Genomic DNA, 22121 nt, shown 5'->3' with positions numbered 1-22121 from the left:
CTCACTCCCTCTCCAGCGACTGCATTGTTTTTATCCCTGTTTTGAACCCTTTCGTCTGCTACGTGATTTTATGCAGTGTCCTCTTCCCGCGGCGCTCCTCCCTGGAAGAAAACGAAACCGAAAGCAGTGGTCGGCTCCGAGTGGTGCTGCTGCTTCGGGAAAAGGGTTCCCGAGCCGTCCACGCGGCAACACGACAACAGAACTTCGTCTGGCCTCGAGCTGAGTGGATCGCACAGATCGAAAGAAGAACAAAAAAGAAAAACTTGCGAAGCGCGCTCTCGTGTGTTACTGTTGCTCCCACTCTCTCTCCCTCTCTCTCATCCAAGCGATCCTCGAGAGAAATTAGTGTAGTTAAGATTGTAGATTGTAGTTGAATCCCGATCCCTAGTGCATCCGTTTTAGTGTTCGTCTTTTGGTTTTGCATGAATTTCATTTTGGTTGTTTGTGTTTGTGCCTGGTTCCTGTCCTCTTCCGTTGAGCCACATCTCGGAAAGGATAATCATAATCATCAACACACAAGAATGGAGGCCAATGCCAATTCCCCCACAACGCCGACCACAACATCCACTTCGTCAACGGTGGTGGTGTCCACACCCTCGCCGGCTGCCAGTACGAGCAGCAAGAGTCAGCACAGTCACAGCCTGCCAGCATCCAGCGGGAGTCTAAGTCTGGCTCCAGCTTCCACCTCCACCTCTGCCACAGCCACAGCCACTGCCACGCCCACCATCCACGTCACGCAGTCGCAGCTGCTGACCACCAGCCTGGAGGCGGCCAAGCAGGAGGATCTCTACAACTTGTCCCTGGCCAGCGGGCTGTCCGAGGGTCAGCGGTCCCTTTCCGGCGCCCCGTCGGCATCCTCCAGTCCCATTCTGAGTCCACAGGGCAAGATCTTCGGAAGGAATGCGAATGGAACAAGTAAGTGGAATGGGCGACGAGATTCCCCAATAACTATAATCATTGTGTTTGGGTTTTATTAAGGTCTTGATTAGACAGAGGAGATTTGGGGAATCTTGTAGACAGATTTAGATTATGTGAAAAGTTTTTGCTGAGAATAAAATAAACCTTTAGAGGTAGCTGGTTTGGGATGAGTAGAATACAAACTGCAAGAGGTTTTTAATAAAGATTTCCACTCTTATAAAAAAAATCCTTAAACAGTTTGAAGCTAGCTCATTGTATTAAAGTCTAACAAAATTTATTTTTCCAAAACCAAAGTGACCCTTTTGGCGAAATTATGCCAAGCCACAAAAAAATGAAAAGTCCCATATTGAGGCACATTTGATCTTATTTAAGATGTAGGAAAAATATTCATAATTAATTGTTTAATGAAACGTTGCTCAATATGCAGAGGGCGTTAATTCTTTATCTATCTGTGGTTTATCATAGTTTCGATGGCGTTGACTTGTTACCGGGAGCACTAGGAATAAATATTAATAAAACACAAATTAATCTTCAGTCAAACTCATTTAGTATCCTCTCAAATATATTCTTTCGCAGTTCCCTGATTGTTTAAAGTTGTAGGTCAAAGATGCAGGGCTCAGTATTTATCTCCGTTTTCTGTAGGAAATCCTTAAATAAGCTTCCCCCTGCAGCCAGCATGCTGCAGTTTTCGCGCTCTTTTTCGAGCTTCGTCTCGCATTTCATTGTTCTGCTCCGAGTTCTGTTATGTAACGGAAACTGAACACACAGAAGGAGCTTGTCCCCTTGCCCTAACGGACCTTGAGCCTGATAAACAATAGAGGCAGCCGAAAAAAAAGTTACCTTTGCGTTCTGCCATTATTTATTTCCGAGCAAATTGTAGAAGAAATCGCGGATTGAGTTCCGGTTTCCACTTCCTTGGTGCTGCTGCTTCGTGCTCGGGGTGTCTGTTTAGCATATGTATCTGCTCAAAGTTCTTTCTTTTCCTGGCATCCAGGTAGCTTAGCAATGGCAGTCCTCATCCAATGGGATCGTCTCTAGGGCCAGGTATTGCAGCTTGCCAGTGGCAGCCGTTAGATCAACTTCATGATGATAGGCTCTACCTTAGGGGTGACAAACAATAGTTCTATAGAAAGAAGAAAAAAGAAGAAAAAACCAAGAAAAAAACTCACCCCAAACACTGAGGGTAGCTCTCAAAAATCTCTCCCAGACACAGACTCCGGTCCTCACCCCTATGCCGATCTGCTGATTCAGCCAACGAGACGCGCGTTCTTTTCTCGCTGGAAAATGCTGATTGCAGAGTACGTTTCCCGCCTCTCCGATCTGTCAAAGATGTCGCAAGGTTATGGTTATGGTTCGCTTTAGTTCGGCCTGTGGTCTGGGGTCTGAGGTCTGGAGCGTTTGCTTTGGGTCTTCCGTCGTCTGGCTGGCCAACGTCGGGCCATTGGCACGTACTCGTACCAGCCAAGTTATTGCCACCAATGGAATTTTGATCGACAAGAATTTGGTCGTTTAAAAAGTTGGCTTTTAATTTATCGTTGTATATGAGAAATAGTTTCGGTTACTTGCCCATTGCCAATGCCATCTGAGGAGGGTTGGCCCCAGGCACAGGCACAGGTCCCAGGTTCCAGGTCCCAGATCCAGCTCCAGGTCCAACTCCAAGTCAAAGCCATGCGGCTGCTGTTTGTCCCGGCGTCTACTTTTTGCCCATAATCGAAGGCGATCGCACGATTGACTGCTCAAGCACACACCACACACCACACAAACAAACAAACAAACAGAGTGAAACCAGACGCATATTCTGTCTGGCCCATGGTCCCTGGGCCATGGTCCCTGGTTCCTGGTCCCTATTCCTGGTGCTGTTGCCCACTCCTTCTGGGCAGCTGCTTGGTATGTGGCGTCGAATGTCATTATTGCTTCCAAGTGCCAACTAAAAAGTTACTGCAGTTAATTTTTTGTCCATTTTTACCCATTTGCCGTTCGCATAAAAACAACATATTTAGCCAATGACAAAAGCAACAGCAACAACAACAACAGCAGCAGCAAAGAAACATAAGCAGAGGGGAACAGCAACAACAGAAAAACAGAAACCCGCAAATTAAATAAGTAAAAAATCAGCAAACAATCTGAAGCAGTAGCAGAAAGAGGAGAGAAGAGAAGACGAAGAGGAGCAGAGCAAAGCAAAGCAGAGCTCTCTCTCTGCAGCAGGCAGTGCGCACTGCGCAGGAGCAGCGCTGCTGCCGATCATGCCAGTCGCTCGCTCTCCCTCACTCGCCTGGAACTGACTGACTGTTCTTCCTCCAGTGACATTATTTGTGTATTGAAATCACGTCTCATTTATTTATTGCTGCAAATGTATATAAATGTATGCCCCTCTCACTTCCTCACACAAGACTAGCATCGAGTCAGACTCCCGACTTACGCAAGTCTGCGTTAAATACACACGAGAAAGGGTAAGGGGGAGATGGGCTGCAAATAATAGAAGTGTGGCCTGCGTTATCCATTAACCCTTCAGCGGACTCCACTGCCTGCACAAGTGTTAATTTGTTTAAATATGACCATGTTGTCTGCTAGTTAAGGATTTGTAATGATTTTCGAGCAATGACAACTGGCTCACTTTCACTTTCAGATATACAAAGGCAATTTTAACACCCCAGTTAACCTTTGCTATTCATTAGACTAATTGTTGATCAACTTTCAAGTAAAAATTGCGGGTGCATAGTGCAAAGATTCAATCAAAGCTTGAAAAGCTTTTTCCTCTCCATACGCATTCTTCTTGTTCTTCTGTTAAGCACCCATAACTTGTAACAGCCCCATGGACACTGTGATGGGTTAATGACAAGACAACTGGCTGCAAGTGAGAAGAGCAAAGCGCATCGCATCTTTGGTGTCTGCCTGTCGTTGGTGGATGCGCTTGTACCTGCTGACGCCTCTCATGGCTCTCCACAGAGTCGCACAAAAAAAAACACTAAAAGACGTAGCAAGGAGAATCAGGCAGCAATCGATGTACGATGGTTTTTCTGCTCTGTTATAATTTAGTTGGCAAGCAGCTCGTTTTTCTATTAATTAAAGCTGTTCGGCTACTGCTGCTTCTGGCTTCTGGCTTGGATCGGCAGTGGCGACTGTCGCCGACTGAAATATTCTCACATAATTATTTACGATTTGACATAATCATCATCTTCAGCGACAGTGTCGTCAGTCTCGTCCATTTTGGACTGTGGTCCCATAACAGTAACTGCTGGCTGCTCTGCTGCCTCAGCGATCCGGGAATCTTGAAATCATTAGGCTGCGAGGGCAATAAATCGCTCAAGAAGCCAAAGAAAACTTCAATTTTCTGTACATTTCACACGGAATGCAAGGAATTAATTTACCTTGAATTTACCCCATTCCCCTGTGCGCATCTTTTCTGTCTTTCCTTTTTATTTTTTTTGTTTTTTGCTAAAAATCGAAAGTGATAAAACCGAAAAAATTAAATGAGAAAAGATTAAAATGATCCTGGCAATCCTTGTCGAGGTCTGTGGGCATGCGTGACGCATTTCTAACGAGTTTACCGACTCGCATCGCATCGGATCGGATCAGATCCTTCGGAACCAAAGGGTTGAATCAGCATATCTCACTCTTCCTCTCTCCCTCACTCTCTTTCTGTTATGCAGATGAGACGAGTTCCCCTACCCCTTACCTTCACTGCCCTTGCCTCAGCCTTTTTCTGTGCTTTTTTTTCCTTTCCGTTCGCTCGTTCTCTCCTGTCCTCTTGCTTTGCCTAAAAAGGGTTAGCTTAGGGTCCAGACGTCCGTCGAGTTTTTTTTTTAAGGTAAAAAAAAGCGAATTTAATTAAACATTTTTTTCTTATAGGCTCAGAACATTGTGAGAACGGCCCCGGCCAGAACTTAATAAATATCATTTTTTTTGTTGCCTCCTGTTTTTTGTTGTTGTTGAAACTGTTTTCAAGCCTTTCCCTTTCTGCTCTTCCTTGTGCGTCTTTGCAGTGATCACCACATCGCGGCCGGGCAACGAGGCGGAGGTGCAGCTGTACCGAGTGCTCCAGCGGGCCAGTCTGCTGGCCTACTACGACACGCTCCTCGAGATGGGCGGCGACGATGTGCAGCAGCTGTACGACGCCGGCGAGGAGGAGTTCCTCGAAATCATGGCTTTAGTGGGCATGGCATCCAAGCCGCTGCATGTGCGTCGCCTGCAAAAGGCCCTGCACGAGTGGGCCAACAATCCTGCTCTCTTCCAGGCTGTCCCCATGCCGCAGCTGGGTAAGCCTGATCCCAGTCAGCTTCTGGTATCCATGTCTAAACGCGTGATGATGCTTCCAGGTCTGTGTGACACGCCACCCAAGCCAGCGCTTGTCTTCAATCCGGACACCACGCCTGCCCTGCCACGACAGAAATTTCCCTCCTTTAATGCGACAGGCTCCTTCCAGCCCTCGCCAGCCCCTGTGCCGGCCTCAGGCCCGGTTGTGTCCGCTGCGACGGCAACAGCGACGGCGGCCACGACTGTCCCCCACCTCATATCCCAAATTAGTTGCACCTCGGTGCCCGTCCTGCCCTCCATTGTCCCGCCCTCCACAACACCCCTGACCAGCAATCCCAATACCCAGACACATGCCAATGCCAATCCCAGCAGCATGCCGGGATCAGCGGCCTGTGTCTCGGTCAGCACTGCCCACCAGGTGTCCTCCAGCTCGCCCCAGCTGACGCCAGTCCTCACCGAGATGCAGATCCAGCGCATCACCATGTGCGCGGAGAAGATCGGCCGCCAGCTGCCGCAGCGGGAGCCACGCGCCCAGACCACCCGAAAGCGCACCACCCGCGAGCTGGAGCAGGTGATAGCCATGAGTGAGCACGATCCACGGCGCATGGACGAGATCCGTAAGTACTCCGCCATCTATGGCCGCTTCGACTGCAAGCGCCGCCCGGAGAAACCTCTCACGCTGCACGAGGTGTGCGTCAACGAGGCGGCGGCCCAGCTCTGCCGCAATCCTCAGACCATCTGGCTGCTCACCCGACGCGACGAGCTCTTTCCGCTGGCCCGACAAATAGTCAAGGATGCTGGCTTTGGCCACTCCGCAAGCATAGCCCGCTACGGCGGACTGCTGACCCAACTGCCAGGTGCCCAGGGTGCTGGTGGAGCGCGTGGCTCAGGCTCCGGCTCCGTCTCAGGCTGTGTGCCCAGCGATGTTGACTGCGAGTCGAGCGATGCTTCGGTGCAGCTCAAGCGGCAGCGTCTCTCCTCCACGGAGGCGGCACAGCTGCCCATGGACCTGAACAGGGTAAGGAAGATTAAATCCGTAGAGCCGTAAGTGCATAAGTGCGTCCACCTGGTGCAGTGCTTCAGCTTCCCAGCTTGGGGTTTGGGTGGGAAATAACCAAAACTTTGCTTTGCAGCTTTCGCGATTCGCAGAACACAAAATACTAACACTAACAATTAACCAGGAAGTTCTTTTAAGAATATGTTGGATACCATTTGGGATCGTTTTTCAGCTTAAATGAGTTCCCTTCCTGCTTGTATATAGAATTTGCAATTTGTAGAATTATTAGAAAGTAATCAGTATTATTTTACCCTGGACTGTTTTGGTTTGGGTTAGTCTTTGATTCTCACTAAACACTCTCCTTTAAACTTGACTCTAACCCGCTAATATTAGTTACTTTAGCCGCAAGTTATTTAGTCGGTAGTTCGTTGCAATATATATTGATTGTTGTACCTCCTCCTCTCTGTTGAACGTCAATAAATGAATCCTACGAAATCTCCAACCAACGATCCACATGTCTATTCCTTCTATTGCTACACGCAAGAGTTCCACAAAAACTCTTTCGTTGCCATACGCTTAGCTTCAAGCTTCATTCGTAGTAAGATTTTTTGTAGCATCTGCAGAGATTTTAATCCATGATCTCATTGATAACCCACATAAACAAAAGGAAGCGGTGGAGGACTCGCGCTACAATCTCTTTGCCATGTACCAGAAATTCGCCAAGCCGCCATTCGACCTCACGGAGATTGCCAAGTTCTCGTAAGTATGAGAGTGAAATCCTTTTAAACAGTCCCTAAAAGTAATCCTTATCCTTTCCAGACTGGGCAAGACGGCCGACTTTGAGGATAACGATTCGCGGTTCTCCTTCAGCAACTCGTCCAGCTCCCCGCCAATGCCAGTGAGTATGTGTTGGAGAGCAGTCCACTTTGGAGGTAGACACCGAGTAAAGAACACATTTGCCCTCCCATCCTCTCCACCACAGGCGACCTGCAATGGTCTGGACGGTGAGCGGTCGCCCGTCTCCCGCCAGATGGATGCCTCTTCCCTGCCCTGCGAATCTGTCGATCTAAGTGGCTCGGTCTCCGCGCCCTCTACACTGAGTGGTGTCCAGGTCATCTCAGCTGCGGGGGACAACATCATAGCCGTGGCGAATCCCGCCCTGGCCCTGAGTCCTACGCTGAATGAAGTTCGGGCCCTGAAGAGGAATGCGGCTGCCGCCTCCCCGGAAGCCTAGCTGAAGACAGTTGAGATGGCCAATGTAGTGCCAGATTTAGATATATAAATTGTTATAATTCAAGTGCAATTCCATTAGTTTAGAATCGTCCAAGAGGAAACTTTGCTTAGGATGTCTTTTAAGTGAATGATTAGATTGTAATCTCTGTGATCTATACTAAAATATACTTAGTAATGTAATAAATGCATCGTTTAGTAATACATAAACTACAATAAAAATCTAGTAAAGTTTAACAAGAATAGGAAGCAAAGCCTTCAAGTGATAAACTCCTTACGAAACTCTACTCTAAAATTCGTAGACTCCAATCACCATCGCCATCATGGAGCAGTCTAGAATTGAATTGCGATAAAAGACAATTGCCCTCATTGATCATTGCAAATTGAGAGATCATCGCTATCATAGATCACAATTGATATTGACGGATCGTGTTTACATTTGAGATTGTGGGCAAAATCCCTTTGTGCAGCTCTTGACACCGCAAAAGGCAAATGCGAACCCATGCGAACCCTTGCGAATATCTTGTCGGGTCTCTGGGAATCTGGCTAATGATGATATTAACACCCTTGTGGCATAAGGTGGGGTGGGATGTTCGAAAAGCGGTTTAGGTATGCAAATTTTGCAAATAAAAAAACAACAAGAGAAGGAAGGAAACTCCTTGGCATGCAAATTTGGTTATTGATGATGATGATGATGATGATCAGATCAGATCAGAGGGATCAGTGTGTCACTTTTGCTTTACTTTCGCTGTTGTGACTGAAACTTAATTTTAAAGAGATGAATGTGAACAGGGGAAAGCCAGTTTAATGAACTCTCCTCGCTTAAGCACTAAATCATCTGCCAGATGTGATTGGAATCACAATGTGGATGCAACACACAAAAGACCGACCGAGCACCCCATGCCATGTGGCCACAAATGCGCGGGAGGCGTTCTGACTTCTAAAGGATTCGTCTTGCATTGTGTCTGGCATTTGATTTTTGTTCATCTGCTCCCGGCTCAGGTTGGGGCTGGGGTTGTTCTTATTGTCCAACCCTTTTGTTCATCGAGAGTTGGAGATGGCGCCCGAGCGATAGAAGGGAACCTTGAAGACATCTCTGAGCCTGCGATCAGCTATGCAAATCAGCGCTTGTGGCTTCTCTCAATGCAATTACAATGCAGTTCATGTCCAGGCATCCTCTCGCATTTACATAACCCTCTGCTAAGGGTGGCCCAAGACACGAAGATCATTACCAGCATGATTGATGAAGCGTCTTGCCCTCGATTTGCATAAGCATGAGGATCAGCCCAAGGCACAACCAGGGCACCAGGGCACAACCCTCAAAGGTAACGTCTCTGCGTTCAGGCACATGGCCCGAGGATTAGACATCGCCGCGGTGTCATGAGAACAAAGGCCAAGACAAAGGGCCAGTGTCAATATTTGCACTAGATTCCAGAGACCCAGAAGCCAGAAATTCTACAAGATGCGAGAGTCTTACGCTTACACAGAGTCTGACAAGAATTTTAGTTCGAGTTGGGGGAGGACAGAGCTTAAAACATAGCTCGAAAATAGATTGGATAAAGGTGGAGTGATGGCATATTTTACGTCGTCTCTTGGACTCGCTCGATGATCCAGTCCATAAAGTGCTGGGTGCTAGTGTACACACCAGGCACCTCCGGCCTCGCACACCCAATGCCGTACGAGACCACGCCGATCAGGTAGAATCTCACGCTGCTCTGGTACTGCTCGGGTATCATCAGTGGGCCACCGGAGTCGCCCTGACAGGTATCCTTGCCGCCCGTGAGGACGCCCGCACACACGACTGCAGAGTCGAACTGATCGTTGGTGAAGTAGCGATTCTGCTTGGCGTAGCTCTCGCGGCACTGCTCGTTGTCGAAGATGGGGATCTGCAGCTCGTTCAGCACGGTGGCCGACTCACCGCCCTCCTGGGTCTTGCCCCAGCCGGCCACAAATGGCATGTAGCCCACATACGACTTGCCACGCAGCTGTGGCGTTTGGGGCAGGCAGATGGGAGTGATCTTGTCCGTGAACTGTGCGTTCTGCTTCAAATACAGAATGGCAATGTCGCTACGCCCATTTCGGGTATTGTACTCCGCATGGGACACATACTGAAAGCAGAAATTACTCAAAATAGAAGAGGAATACAAATTGGGGATAGATATTGAACATACCCGGGCCACATCAATGTCCACATGGCGTGTCTCCGTGTCCGTGGAGAGATCATGTTCCCCCAGTCGCACAAATATTCTGCAATACATTTAAAGTTTTGGGTCAGAGATCCGCAGGGAGATGGAAAGTTTCTTCACTTACAGATCCGAGCGGATGCAGTGGGCAGCTGTGAGAACATGTCTGGCGGTGATCAGAGTGCCGCCGCACTTGAATGGCGACGAGGAGGGATCATCGTAGCCCAAGAGTGCAATCCAGGGCCAGGCACCCTTTCGGCTCACCTCACCGCCAACGATCTTCTTGAAGGTGTTCAGCGTGTAGCCACATCCTTCTTCCACATTAGGCAGACGTCGAGGTATATCCTCCATGTCGACCGGGGAAGGCGGAGTGACCACCGTTGTCGTCTGGCCATTGGGGCAGCAGACGGTGGAGCCAAGGTTGCCGCAGATGCGCTGCGAGGCCTGCAGGAATCTCACGAAGGTTTCATCCCTCTGTTTGGCAATCAGTTGATCGAGCAGCAAGGGGCAGCTCTTGATATCTGTTGCGGGAATGCAGAATGCGGTTATAGGATGCGGAAAATAATCCACGGATCTACTCACCGATGCAATTGCCAGGCTTGGTGTCCGGTCCACGGCAAGTGGGTCCACGGACATCCAACAGCGGTGCTGACGTAACCGGAGCACGTGTTGTCGTTGTCGTTGTCGTCGTCGTCGTCGTTGTGGGCGGTGATGGCCGTTCCGTGACTAGGAAGGGGTTGCGATCGGTTACAAACGGTCGCTCTGTGGGAAAGAAGGGATTGGGGCGTGGCCGCTCTGTGGTCTGTTGATTATTCTGCTGCGGAGCAGTACAGCAAATCTGCCGAAGGGGAGAAGAAAGAGAAGCCAAAAGCTCAGCACAGGCGCAAAAGAAATGAAATGAGGAGAAAGAGTGTGCTGCCTACCACCGGGTCCCCATTGATGCTGCGTGTGCCACAGCTGCGTTGCAAAGCGATCACATAGCGCTCAGCGCGCTGCTTATTTGTGCTCTGGAAGATGTTCACCACCTGGGGGCAGAAGGTAAGCGTCACGCAGCTGCCATAGTAGTTCTCTGGAGTGATGCAGTTCTGACGAACTAGAAGGGAGATAGATTGCCACAACAGAAAGGTTCCACATTAGAAAACGAAGATCAAGGATCGGAAGCCAAGTTGTGTGGCTCTAGAGCTCGAGTTAAGCTCTAGAAAAAGTTAGCATTGGATGGTCTTATGTAAGGTAAAAGATGAGCCAACCCATTGAAAAGGTTAACATTTCCTTGTTTTAAAGTTAATAAACAGTTGGATGTTCTGCTCTCAACAATTCCAGCAACGAGCCTAAGAATCTTAATCCAAAAATACTATTTGGAAAAGTGGGAAAAGCCTTTAATTCGATTTACTAATTGCGTTGTTCTGTGCACTTGTATACTTGCACAGATATTGTAATAAAAACTTTGACACTTAAAACTCAACACACACAAAAACCCCACTCATAAGTAAACGAAGATAAAAACAACGAGGCAGCTCTAAGGAAACGCCTAACCATCAGTCCACGTCCACATCTGAGTACGACCTTGGCGACTGGTTTCATTGAATTGAACTGGAATTGAACTTGAACACGATGAGCGATACACGATATACATATAATATATAGCTTAAGACACCATTTTGCGCACTTCATACAAATTGGCCTATTAACCGGTGCGACAGGTGGGAATGGTACGAAAGACTTGAGCAACGAACTTGCCATGAACTTGTCTTCGACCGTTCATATGTGCGGTTCACCCTTGCGCGTCCCTTGTGCTTAATGTTATTGTTCGATAGCCAAATCAATATTTGAACCAATTTAGGTATTCCCATTAAAAATTCGACGAAATTCGCTGAACATTTTACGAGCTTTGATTAGTTTAAGTTTGGATTGTGATGCTGATTTTCGTTGCTGTTAATGGAACTGGTTTTTGGATGGCGCGTATTAGTTGTTTGCTCACATCACATTGTAAAAAGTTCTACAGATATGATAGATAGAATAGATATAGATATAGCTAGTGGCCAGGTCTAAAAGCTTTCTACTAATTAAGTACGAGTACGAGTAACTACCTTGCCTGCGCTGGTTGTTAAACTGAGCGAAGGCGGACTGCCCGCCGAGCAGGAGGAGGCAGAGGAGCGTAATCACAGCACTGGCACCAGGCACCGACTTCATGATATTCACTGTTCACTGTCCGACGACCGTTATCAGACTGAAATTTGAATCGAAATCGCAACTAAAACCGACTTCGGGCGAATCTTCGAAGCTTCTTCGTTTAATAATAAATTGTTTTTGTTAATTTTTGTGGCTTTGCGTGACCAAAGCATCGGCTCGCATCGCTTGGCGTCTTCGTGTGGGCTGAGAGCTCGGCCTCTTGAGCTGAGCTTTATATGCACTCCGCTCAATCTCTCTCCCAGTTCGATTTCTCACTGCGTCGGGTCGCGTATTGTCGCGTCGCGTCGCGTCGCGCTGCGTCGCTCTCTTGCAAGCTCTCCCTAACGGAATAGCGGTGCGAATGCGAAACGAGATCATTTTGTTTGGGATTCACTTTAATTTTGATGCGAAAAAAACACAAATTGCGTCGCTCTCTAAGTATATTAATCAAGCCGGAAAAATCACCAAATTCTGCCGTTGGCGGGAAACGCGGTTTTCCCAGACCCATACTTAAAACCATATTTATTTCCAGCACAATAACATTCGCCAAATGTGGCGAATATGTATTAATATTAGTTTGCAAACCTAAAATTAGACGAAAAGAGAATTGAAATGGATGGGGAAATATTCAACGGATGAGTCAAAAGAAGGCAAATGATAGTCGTAAGAGTAATTTTTATCAATTGATTTTTGCCAAGAGCGTGTGTGCGTTGTGTGTGTGTTGTGTGTGTGTGTGTGTGTGTGTGTGTGAGGTCACTTTGTTTGTCTGCCGTTTTGGCGCCTTGCTCCGCATTTGTCATTGGTCCAGTCCCAAGAATTGTGTGACTCAATTAGGCGAATGAAACAAGCATTTAAAATGCCATTAATCAAGGGAAATTAAAACGGATCCAGTTGACATGTCAATTGGGAATCACTTAGCAAACTATTAGAAATACCTCCTATCCAAGCCACTGGCCTCTGGCTACGGTCTGCTGCAGAGCAGCCACTGCCTCTCTCAGTTCTCTGTTCGTATCAAGCTTAACATTGACATTGCATTTGTATGCACGCGTCGTAAAAGCTCTCCCCTGATTGAGAGATTACAGCTACTATCACAATAAGTGGAGGAGTGAGGGAAGTGAAGGGTGTTAGCCAAGTGACGGCATCGTTTGATTTTGCACTTGAACTAAGCAATAGATCGCCCTATGGGAAATGGTGCTTGGCATGCCCGATCGACATTGCCAAAAGCGAGAGCTACAGCCGCGAGTCAATTGGCATGCGAACAGTGCAGCCGAGCAGAGTGGCATAATATAAAGCATTCTATTATGAGTAATACCACAGAACGATTGTCAATGCAGCTCAGGTGCCAGCGGGTGGCCCAAGTTCGGGAATTTCCAATCGCAGTCGAAGAACTGCTCTTTTTCGGTTCCGGCTCGACAGATGACAACTCGATTTATACTCGATTTTGGTTTATTCCGCCAATGAATTCTTAAATGGAACGTTGGATATTTTATTGACGGATTCACGTAATAGGCGCAAGACACTTACATAATTATTCTGATATAATCACGCTGTGGCCTTTGAGTCGTAATCTTCATGTAATAGCAGCAATTGGAAAGCGTCAGGATTTATATTTAAAACATTATGCCTACACCTCATGCATTGTTAGATCACTACACACAAAAATAACTAAAACCAAAAGTTTAAAGAGATTGAAATTCAAGAACCTAAACCGAAAGATTAATGACTGCAAACTCGAGTATAGCTCAGTGAATGTAAAAACAATTAAAAACCAATCAAGTGGGAACACTTAAATATACAATTTATTACGGAATTATTCTTGATTTTAAATATAAAATGTTGTGTGTCTCCCTGCAAATATTTCTTTCTGGGATGCTCCTAACCCATTGAGATCTGCTGTCTGATCCATGGAACGTAGGAGGCGACTCTCGTGTAGACACCCGGAAAATTGGGTCGAGCACACTCATAGCCAAACGAGACGAGGCCGAGCAGGTAGAACCTATAGCCGCTGCCCTCCAGCTGCAAGTGGAACGGAAATCGAGAAATAGATAGACCGTTAGAAGTTTTTTTGGCAAATCCCAGCTCGCATTTTCATAAACAAACAAAAACATTGTTGGACACTGATTCAGCAGACGTCTCTGGGTGCGCAGGCAATTAGCGACGACACAGACTGAACCACCTTGGAGCTCGAAAGACCACAGATGTGTCCAAAACAGGTTCAATGACTCACAGACGAAGAGCTGAACATGTGAGATATGTAACTGACCTGCGGCATCATGAGTGGTCCACCGGAGTCCCCCTGGCAGGCATCAACGCTGGAACTGCCAGCACAGATCACCTGAAAAAGGATTAATTAAACGAGTAGTATCCATGCGTGTGCTCTGAGGAGGATTCCCCTGGGGAAAGGTGGCTCACCTTGTCGCTGAATTGGACAAACCGGAAGACAGACTTGTAGCTCTGCTCGCAGCTCTGACGAGCCACAATCGGCACCTGAGCATCGCGCAAAACTTGCGACGTGGGTCCCTGATGCTTGGATGCCCCCCAACCGGCAACGAAGGGATTCATGCCCACAAAATCTTGCTGCAGGAACTTGGCCGCCTCGGGAAGGCAGATGGGAGCTATGTTAGCTGGACAAATCAATGATGATTAGATCAATCCATTTCTAAGTCATTTACTATCCACTCACCAGTGAGCAATGCAGATGTCATTCCACTCAGCTCTATCAGGGCAATGTCATTGGCAATGGACGTCAGATCAAACTGCTCGTGGATAACAGTGCGACGAATGCGAAAGTCCATGGCCCCTGACTCGGTGGGCTTGGACAGATCGTGAGCACCCAGGCGGACCAGTGTGAGCAGCCCGTTGATGCAGTGGGCGGAGGTGATCACGTAGTGGGAGTGGATGAGGCTGCCGCCGCAGAGGAACTTCAGGGAATTCCGATGGGACTCCTCGAAGTAGCCCAGTGCGGCAATCCAGGGATATGCTCCTGCATCAAATAATTTAGAGAGCAATGAGTGAGTCTTTCCTTGAAGATTAGTACAAGAGTTTGCTTGCCTCTTCGTGCCTCCTGGCCACCCACCACGCGGTTCGACGTCGCTCCACTGATGCCGCAGGCCAACTGCTGTTGCGGAGGAGTCTGAGGTTGAGGTTGAGGTTGAGGCTGAAGTTGAGGCGGAGGCGGAGGCGGAGGTTGTGTGGGCGCTGGATAATTTGGACTGGGTCTAATCACCACTTGGCCTTGCATCAGCGGCGGTGTGGGCTGAAGCACAATTGGATTTCCGCTGCCGCCTGCTAGGGGAGAGAAATGAAAGACACCCGAGGATGCAGTTGTGGTCACCTGCAGATCCTTTCTGCTCCTGCCGTTTGACGAACGATCCGTGGCACAGCAGACCTGCAGGAGAGTCGTTAGATCAATCCATTGACTGGGAGTAGCTGCCTTTTGGCTTACCAAAAAAGTAGAGCCATCGAAGCCGCATATGGATCGACCCAGAAACGTCTGAAAGTCGTTGGACCCCGCCAACTGGCCCTCGCTTTGGTACTCCTCCACCAAGTGGGAGCAGGAGGTCAGAGGCAGACAGTTGCCTGGCCGAAAGCGAGCATCGTGGCAGGAGGTCTGGGCTGTAAGTACGAGCAGATCAGGACTGTGACAGGGACTGTGATGGGTTTGGGGGAATCTTTGAGTTCTTTTTAGTTTGCCAATTGATTTGAAGTTGTTTTTTCGCTTGTGATCGTTTGTGTTTATTATAAGTTTTGGTGATTCTTTGTGGGATAGGTTTGGGGGGAGGTGCGGGCGGATTGGGAGTGACTCTCAGAAGTAAATACGACGCCGTCGACGAAGAAGACGCCGCCGTCCCGCATTGAGCGGCATGAAAACCATCATATCCGAACCGACTAGACCGGTGGCGGCCACCAGGGGCGCATTCTGGCGAGGATCGATGCAGGGACAGTTCGGCAGCGGGCGCACGCCTCCGGGCAGGCACACCAATGGCTGCGGTGGACAGGTGGGCACGGGCAGAGTGGTTCCCGCGGTGCTAGTTGTCGTCACTCCCGTTGTGGTGGTGGTGGTCGCCAGAGTGGTAGATGTGGAGGTGCTGCTGCTCGTCGTGATCAGCGGTGGCGTGAACGGTGTCTGGGGGTTCGGTGGCGTTGGCTGGAATGTCGGTATCCCTGGAGGTGTGGGCGGAAGAGCAGGTGGAGGCGGTATTAGTGGACCAGTCGGTGGCAACGGAGGAAACGGAGGCGGTTGTGGCTGTGGCTGTGGCTGTGGCCACGTGTAGACGGGATAGTAACCTGGCGGATACAACGGACACCATCCCTTGATGCTGGCCAGGTACGAGAGGAACGGCCAGAAGTACACCTTCACACAGAACTCTTCCAGCAGTACCATTTTATGACTCTTCCAAGCCACGTATCCGTATCCGCAGGCGCGTCCGTGCTGCTTGGCCAGAAGTTGGCTACTGTGCCGCCAGTTGATGTTGGCCAAGAAGTGGACCGTGGTAATTCCCATAATGATTTTAATTCAATTATTTTGCCTGTTTGTGGAGCACAATTATCCAAAGAATCGTTGAATGGCCCCCCAAAACCATATATGACAGGAGCGGTTCAGCAGGGCAAAGTTTGGGCCCAAAATTGTAGCTATGGAATATTTGATGGGCATTTTCCAGATAGTTTTCTGCAGCAGTTTTATATATGATATAGAACTGTTAAATGTCATTTATCCTCTTCTTTTCGCTCTTTTATGGCCATACATTTTCATCTCGTCAACGAAATTCCCCCATAATTGCAATGCAAACGAATTCACACCGAAATGCATCGTTAATTCAGTGAGGGCATTAAAATATCTGGGCCACTGGCGCTTGACATCCGATAATAGCTCCCAGCCATCATTCCACTCATTCCATTCCGGGGCCGGGGTGGTCTGTTCTGTGACAATCATTGGGTGTTTCCACTTTTAGATGACGGACATTAAGGGGGGCCCAACAGATGGGCAATGGGATTTGATTGTATTGTTTATGTTGACACAAATTAAATGAAACTACACGATCACAACTCACTTTGATCTATTGGCACGATCTGGTTGTAGACAAGATACAATAATAATGATACAAAACTCACGTTGGATAGATGTAAAGAGGGAAAGTCCAAAAAGAACTAATAGAATTCTAGAAACTTGGTATTGTTGGGAGCCCCTGGTCGTAGGCATTGTTATTCTATGAACTTCACCGTCGAACTGAACTCGTGGGCCACTGGCACAACCGAACTTAAACCCTCATCCACTGGCGGTGGATTCAGTCTCATATTAAATGGGGCAATTTTCGAAATTAAACCCAGTTTAATTGGATGCATTACTTTTTTTCGGATCAAAAATTGTGATGAACTTGAAAAGGTGAAGGCAGGTGCAGGGCAGGTGACAAGGTGACAAGGTGATAATCGTGGTGAAGCACCCACCGAAAGGTCAAGGAATTACCCAACAGGGACTGCTGATCAGATAGAATCAACTTGTAGATGCGCTTATTTATTGATCTCCATCAATGAAGAGAGACGGATATCAAACGGAAATTCCATTAAATCTAAATGCCGACTACGACTACCCTCGATAACGTGTGTGTATAGTATATGGACATCGATATATATATGTGTAGTGTATATGTGTGGGTAAGTATGTGGCTGTGTGTGTGTGTTCTTCTCGGATCGGAGCTTCAGGATTGGAGCCTTCTCCTACTCGCGATGCTTGCAGTCGAGAAACAGCTGGGCCTGCGACTGCACAAAGCGGAAGATCTCGAGCAGCATTTCGTTGGAGGTTTTGCAGTTGCCCTGCTGCGGCTCAAAGAAGGAGCCCGAGCTGCCGCCACCAGCACCACCCACCGAACGCTTGCCCCAGTCGGGTGAGAATGTCAACTGAAAGGGGATACATATTAGTTTAGTTACCGGTGCTCATTAGCTGGATAGGATAACTTACTTGACCCTCGACACAGGCCAGCAGGAAGCAGAGCACAGCTGCGATGATGATGACTTCGCTCTTGGGATTCATTCTGTGTTGTGTGCTGGTTACAGAGTTCTCTGCTGCTTTTATAGCAGATCCAAGCCAGACAGGGAGTGGGTGCAGGTCCTGTAGCTAATTAGTGGAGCACTTGTAAGGTTTCTGATTAGATTTAAAGAGACGTCAATCAATCCTCCTCAGAGACGCATTGAAAAATTCGGCTACGTGGAAGCGTTTGTGATTCTCTCCAAGTTTTTATTAGAATTGCGCATATATTTAATATTAAATATATTCCATATACACATATATTTAAATATAGGCATTTATATATGTATATCATTAAATAAGTTCGTTAAATTAAGCGGTGTACAGAGTAACACGAGATTGCGGCTCGAAGAAAATACAATTTGGCGATAAAATGAAAACAAACAACACATACGAGTAGTTTAAGGACTTGCTTTGGGACATGTACAAAAATATGTTTACAATTATGGTTAAAAACGAGTGAGTCGGTGGCGGGGTGGGGTGAATTGTGCGCTTTATATAGTACAAAAGGAGCGAGTTGTGGGGGAATAGTGGCCAGGGGGAATATAGCATTTGTTTAGGCACTCAATTTTTGTCGGATTGTAAGCAATACATATATATTATGTGTATAAATATGTGCACGTGTACGCGTATATTAGTAGTAAATAACAATACAAATTACAATAACACATTATGACATTTTGGCTTAATCGAAACAAGCGTTCCAACGAATGACAATCAACGATCTTGGGGGATCTGTTTGTAAAAACAAATGGCCTTTTGCGTACCACAATTTCTGTAATAATCATAGAAAACATTCCGTCCTTAATTGTTGTCGTTGATCCAACAAATAATATTACAAAAATATATGTAGAAAATATATAATTATGTATATATATATATATGTATATATGTTATTCGCTTGTTTGTTTGTCTGTCTGCATCTGGCGTTGTACATAAATCGTTCTTGCGCGTGTTTATGTGTCGCTTGTAGACGCATACTTTGAGTTTCATTGTTCGATTCGTTCGCTTTTTTTGTTGGGCAGATAAGAAATGCACTTCGTTTCGGGGGCTGCCTTACTGGTTACGTGTTACAGGGTTACTTTTTGTTGGCTCTACTGATTACTGGGTTTCAGGTTTATCGTCTTCTCAACGGATCTTCTCATAGCTCAGTCGACGCGTGTTTAAAATTTGGTGTTATACTCGTTACATTGTTGTTGGTGTTGTTGCTGCATCCTTACATCATGCAGCACTTCCTCTTGCCCTTCTTTTTGTATCCCTCCTCGATGAAGGGTCGCTCGGCAATCTGGAATCCGCGCACAATCCGCACCAGCTCGTGGAAGGCCTGATCAACATTGACGCGCACCTTGGCACTGCACTCGATGTAGGGTATCATCAGGTTTCTGCTCGTGTTTTGGGCCTCCTCTAAGCCCACCTGCCGCTGGTGCTCCAGATCGCACTTGTTGCCGACCATCAACATGGGGAACTCGTCGCGATCTTTTACCCTCAATATCTGGCGCTGAAACTTTGGTATCTCATCGAAGCTGGAATGGTCGTTGAGCGAGAATACAAGCAGAAAGCCCTCACCGGAGCGCATATACTGCTCTCGCATGGCACTGAACTCCTCCTGGCCAGCCGTATCCAAAACTACAAACGGAAAATACATTATTTAATGCATCTTATGGATCGTTAAGGATCACTTACTGTCCAATTTGGCTGGCACATCGTCGATGACACATTGTTTCGTGTAGGAGTCCTCGATTGTAGGATCGTAGTCTGTGACAAAGTAGCTCTGCAAAGGTGGAGAGACGAAGATAAATTAGTTTACACACAGATTTAGATTTAGATAGACGCGCTTCTCGGTAGCCGTCCGATTTGTTTACACACAGAGACGAGACGCCACTTTTATCATCATCCCAAAAACATTCAAGGCAACAAAACGCACTAGTACGAGTGTGCTCTATATCTTGATGAAAATCTTCGGCCATGTATGCGTGGGATAGTACGTTGGAGGTGTCTTGGCTGCTTGTCTGCGTGTGCATACACGTATATCCGAAAGATGGAGATGACGCAAATAACTATAAATAAATTGAATCGGGCGCGCATTTCCACATACTAGATGATGGACGGACAAAGCGACCGTGGTCGTGACCATGTCAGGCCTCAGAACGCACCCAAACGAAGTGAACTGAGTTGAACCGACCCCAACCAGGCTTCTGTTCTGGGGGCACACCCATTAAGCGAGACTCCAACTTTCGGGGCATTGGCGTTGCGGTGACCCTAGCTAGGCCCCGTGGCTGTTTAGGGGGTGTGGCATCAACATCCGAGAGAGTTGGCTGCGGCGATGATCTTTGCTCGAAAATATGTAGCACACGCATTTCCAAACACAGACGAACATCATTATCAACATCATCATCGTCTATTCGCTTGTTGCTTTTGCCAAAACAAGGGCCCACTTGTCGCTCCGCACCTCCCCTCTGGCCTAACGATGAGCGACGACGTCAGCAATGTTTCGCTCCAGGGCCTTACCTGTATGAATTGTATCGTTATGGCTGACTTTCCAACGCCGCCGCCACCGACGACGACCAGCTTGTACGTTTGCATCTGCATTTTTCAATTATTTTCGACTCGAATCGCCAGCTAAAATCTTTTTATTTTCTTCCGCACGCGCCTATCGATAACAACGATACAAAAAACACCCGCGGCAGGCTCACGCTAGAGATGGGGTTATACGTTTTCTGTTTCGTGAGTTTCTTTGATAAAAGTAGTTGTGACTGCGAAAGATATTTTTAAAATTATATTTTATAATTATTATATTTATTATATATAATTATTTATAATGACATTAATTTACATATAAACTAACGTTTACAACATTTGGGTAATATGTTTTTCATTCTACAGCAAACAAACTGTTACTTGTTGTTACCTGTTACCTGTGACTCGTGAAAATCACGGCGCCAAGGTTGTTGTCAGACGCCGGCATTTGTCACGCCATTGCAAAATTGTGTTTACAAATTGCAAAATATAATTCAACGAAAAGATGCCTGAAGACCCAGAACCTGTTGTAACTGAAAAGCGGACGCATTTGCCGTGGATTGAAAAGTATCGACCCGCAAAGTTCAACGAGATCGTGGGCAACGAGGATACGGTGGCGCGTCTCTCCGTTTTCGCAACGCAGGGTAATGCACCCAACATAATTATAGCTGTAAGTACACGCATAGCCACCTGTTGGTTCTCTCGACTCACACACGAATGACTCCCGCAGGGTCCTCCTGGCGTTGGCAAGACCACGACCATTCAGTGCCTGGCCCGCATCCTTCTCGGAGACAGCTACAAGGAAGCTGTGCTAGAGTTGAATGCCTCGAACGAGCGCGGCATCGATGTGGTGCGAAACAAGATCAAGATGTTTGCCCAGCAAAAGGTGACGCTGCCCAAGGGCCGGCACAAGATCGTTATCTTGGATGAGGCAGACAGCATGACGGAGGGCGCACAGCAGGCGCTGCGTCGCACCATGGAGATCTACAGCAACACCACACGCTTCGCCCTGGCCTGCAACACCAGCGAGAAGATCATTGAGCCCATCCAGTCGCGCTGCGCTATGCTGCGATTCACCAAGCTCTCAGACGCCCAGGTGCTGGCCAAGCTGATCGAGGTGAGCAAGTGGGAGAATCTAACCTACGATGCAGAGGGTTTGGAGGCGATCGTCTTCACTGCCCAAGGTGACATGAGGCAGGGTCTCAACAATTTGCAGGCCACTGCCCAGGGATATGGAAACATTAGCATGGAGAACGTGTTCAAGGTGTGCGATGAGCCGCATCCCAAACTGCTGGAGGAAATGCTGCATCACTGTGCCGTAAATGACATCCACAAGGCCTACAAGATACTGGCCAAGCTGTGGAGTCTCGGCTACTCCCCGGAGGACATAATTGGCAACATATTCCGGGTCTGCAAGCGGCTCAACATCGACGAGCAGATGAAGCTGAACTTTATTCGAGAGATCGGCATCACGCACATGAAGATTGTCGATGGCATAAATTCCCTGTTACAGCTCACATCCCTGCTGGCCCGACTTTGCATTGTGTCTGAGTCGCACTAGTTCCAAAAGATGCCAATATTTATATAAAATTAATCTAAGAACAATGAATAATCATTTGGAAAGTTAACTTTTGAAAAATAATTGTTGCAACAACCAGAGCTGTGAACTCGTGACTTGTAGTCAATTCAGTCACTTGGAGATCTGAAAGCCTTTTATTTTCTATCTAACGGAAACGTTTTTGACATGAAAAACTAAATATGGTTTCAAAAACAAATAAATAATTGCAGGTGTAAAAATAATTTAAATACCAGAGCTGCAAACAAGCAACTT

General features: G+C 47.4%; 6 protein-coding genes across 9 annotated transcripts; 2 read left to right on the top strand and 4 right to left on the bottom strand.

The window, feature by feature from the left end:
- Positions 1–212: 212 nt before the first annotated feature.
- LOC117579567 (NGFI-A-binding protein homolog) lies at positions 213–7495 on the top strand. 2 transcript variants are annotated; one of them, XM_034265489.1, is made up of 6 exons: positions 213–915; positions 4902–5174; positions 5235–6190; positions 6837–6928; positions 6989–7067; positions 7152–7495. In XM_034265489.1, exons 1-6 carry the CDS (start codon positions 423–425, stop codon positions 7401–7403), a joined length of 2145 nt encoding a protein of 714 aa, XP_034121380.1. In that variant the 5' UTR covers positions 213–422; the 3' UTR covers positions 7404–7495. The 2 variants fall into 2 exon arrangements, with proteins under 2 accessions (XP_034121380.1, XP_034121381.1); XM_034265490.1 differs by having other exon boundaries at positions 6989–7071; positions 7152–7255.
- A 1377-nt stretch (positions 7496–8872) lies between these two features.
- Positions 8873–11976, bottom strand: LOC117579569 (venom protease). 3 transcript variants are annotated; one of them, XM_034265491.1, is made up of 6 exons: positions 11670–11974; positions 10506–10675; positions 10165–10420; positions 9710–10103; positions 9571–9646; positions 8873–9507 (listed from the first exon to the last, which is right to left on the bottom strand). In XM_034265491.1, the coding sequence occupies exons 1-6, from the start codon at positions 11770–11772 to the stop codon at positions 8980–8982; spliced, it is 1527 nt and encodes a 508-aa protein (XP_034121382.1). In that variant the 5' UTR covers positions 11773–11974; the 3' UTR covers positions 8873–8979. The 3 variants fall into 3 exon arrangements, with proteins under 3 accessions (XP_034121382.1, XP_034121383.1, XP_034121384.1); XM_034265492.1 differs by lacking the exon at positions 10506–10675 and having other exon boundaries at positions 10165–10377; positions 11670–11976; XM_034265493.1 differs by lacking the exon at positions 10506–10675 and having other exon boundaries at positions 10165–10344; positions 11670–11976.
- Positions 11977–13317: 1341 nt separating this feature from the next.
- LOC117580277 (vitamin K-dependent protein C) lies at positions 13318–16797 on the bottom strand. Its single transcript, XM_034266731.1, has 7 exons — positions 15574–16797; positions 15197–15366; positions 14803–15139; positions 14435–14734; positions 14164–14375; positions 14015–14086; positions 13318–13767 (listed from the first exon to the last, which is right to left on the bottom strand). Exons 1-7 carry the CDS (start codon positions 16253–16255, stop codon positions 13627–13629), a joined length of 1914 nt encoding a protein of 637 aa, XP_034122622.1. The 5' UTR covers positions 16256–16797; the 3' UTR covers positions 13318–13626.
- Positions 16798–17351: 554 nt separating this feature from the next.
- LOC117580276 (adipokinetic hormone) lies at positions 17352–17840 on the bottom strand. Its single transcript, XM_034266729.1, has 2 exons — positions 17708–17840; positions 17352–17646 (listed from the first exon to the last, which is right to left on the bottom strand). The coding sequence occupies exons 1-2, from the start codon at positions 17777–17779 to the stop codon at positions 17467–17469; spliced, it is 252 nt and encodes an 83-aa protein (XP_034122620.1). The 5' UTR covers positions 17780–17840; the 3' UTR covers positions 17352–17466.
- A 1047-nt stretch (positions 17841–18887) lies between these two features.
- LOC117580275 (ras-like protein 2) lies at positions 18888–20463 on the bottom strand. The gene is made up of 3 exons (XM_034266728.1): positions 20282–20463; positions 19457–19544; positions 18888–19399 (listed from the first exon to the last, which is right to left on the bottom strand). Exons 1-3 carry the CDS (start codon positions 20360–20362, stop codon positions 18990–18992), a joined length of 579 nt encoding a protein of 192 aa, XP_034122619.1. The 5' UTR covers positions 20363–20463; the 3' UTR covers positions 18888–18989.
- A 260-nt stretch (positions 20464–20723) lies between these two features.
- Positions 20724–21918, top strand: LOC117580274 (replication factor C subunit 2). Its single transcript, XM_034266727.1, has 2 exons — positions 20724–20960; positions 21021–21918. Exons 1-2 carry the CDS (start codon positions 20796–20798, stop codon positions 21849–21851), a joined length of 996 nt encoding a protein of 331 aa, XP_034122618.1. The 5' UTR covers positions 20724–20795; the 3' UTR covers positions 21852–21918.
- The last annotated feature ends 203 nt before the right edge of the window (positions 21919–22121 follow it).

This window comes from Drosophila guanche, unplaced genomic scaffold (genome assembly GCF_900245975.1).
Source record: "Drosophila guanche unplaced genomic scaffold, DGUA_6, whole genome shotgun sequence".
NCBI classification, from domain to species: Eukaryota; Metazoa; Arthropoda; class Insecta; order Diptera; family Drosophilidae; genus Drosophila; species Drosophila guanche.
Note: the sequence above shows the minus strand (reverse complement) of the source record. Positions and strands in the feature narration are given on the sequence as shown.

Bases quoted from the DNA above. Each gene is read 5' to 3' on its own strand.
- LOC117579567 (XM_034265489.1), top strand. From the start codon at position 423: ATGAATTTCATTTTGGTTGTTTGTGTTTGTGCCTGGTTCCTGTCCTCT. The intron at 6,191-6,836 runs GTAAGGAAGATT...CATAAACAAAAG, and splicing joins TGCCCATGGACCTGAACAGG to GAAGCGGTGGAGGACTCGCG. The intron at 6,929-6,988 runs GTAAGTATGAGA...TATCCTTTCCAG, and splicing joins ACGGAGATTGCCAAGTTCTC to ACTGGGCAAGACGGCCGACT.
- LOC117579569 (XM_034265491.1), bottom strand. From the start codon at position 11,772: ATGAAGTCGGTGCCTGGTGCCAGTGCTGTGATTACGCTCCTCTGCCTC. The intron at 10,104-10,164 runs GTGAGTAGATCC...TTCCCGCAACAG, and splicing joins CAAGCCTGGCAATTGCATCG to ATATCAAGAGCTGCCCCTTG. The intron at 9,647-9,709 runs GTAAGTGAAGAA...AATGTATTGCAG, and splicing joins CACTGCATCCGCTCGGATCT to AATATTTGTGCGACTGGGGG.
- LOC117580277 (XM_034266731.1), bottom strand. From the start codon at position 16,255: ATGGGAATTACCACGGTCCACTTCTTGGCCAACATCAACTGGCGGCAC. The intron at 15,367-15,573 runs GTCGTATTTACT...TCGTACTTACAG, and splicing joins GCGTCTTCTTCGTCGACGGC to CCCAGACCTCCTGCCACGAT. The intron at 15,140-15,196 runs GTAAGCCAAAAG...ACTCTCCTGCAG, and splicing joins TCGATGGCTCTACTTTTTTG to GTCTGCTGTGCCACGGATCG.
- LOC117580276 (XM_034266729.1), bottom strand. From the start codon at position 17,779: ATGAATCCCAAGAGCGAAGTCATCATCATCGCAGCTGTGCTCTGCTTC. The intron at 17,647-17,707 runs GTAAGTTATCCT...ATCCCCTTTCAG, and splicing joins TGGCCTGTGTCGAGGGTCAA to TTGACATTCTCACCCGACTG.
- LOC117580275 (XM_034266728.1), bottom strand. From the start codon at position 20,362: ATGCAGATGCAAACGTACAAGCTGGTCGTCGTCGGTGGCGGCGGCGTT. The intron at 19,545-20,281 runs GTAAGGCCCTGG...CCACCTTTGCAG, and splicing joins TAACGATACAATTCATACAG to AGCTACTTTGTCACAGACTA. The intron at 19,400-19,456 runs GTAAGTGATCCT...TTCCGTTTGTAG, and splicing joins TGTGCCAGCCAAATTGGACA to TTTTGGATACGGCTGGCCAG.
- LOC117580274 (XM_034266727.1), top strand. From the start codon at position 20,796: ATGCCTGAAGACCCAGAACCTGTTGTAACTGAAAAGCGGACGCATTTG. The intron at 20,961-21,020 runs GTAAGTACACGC...TGACTCCCGCAG, and splicing joins CACCCAACATAATTATAGCT to GGTCCTCCTGGCGTTGGCAA.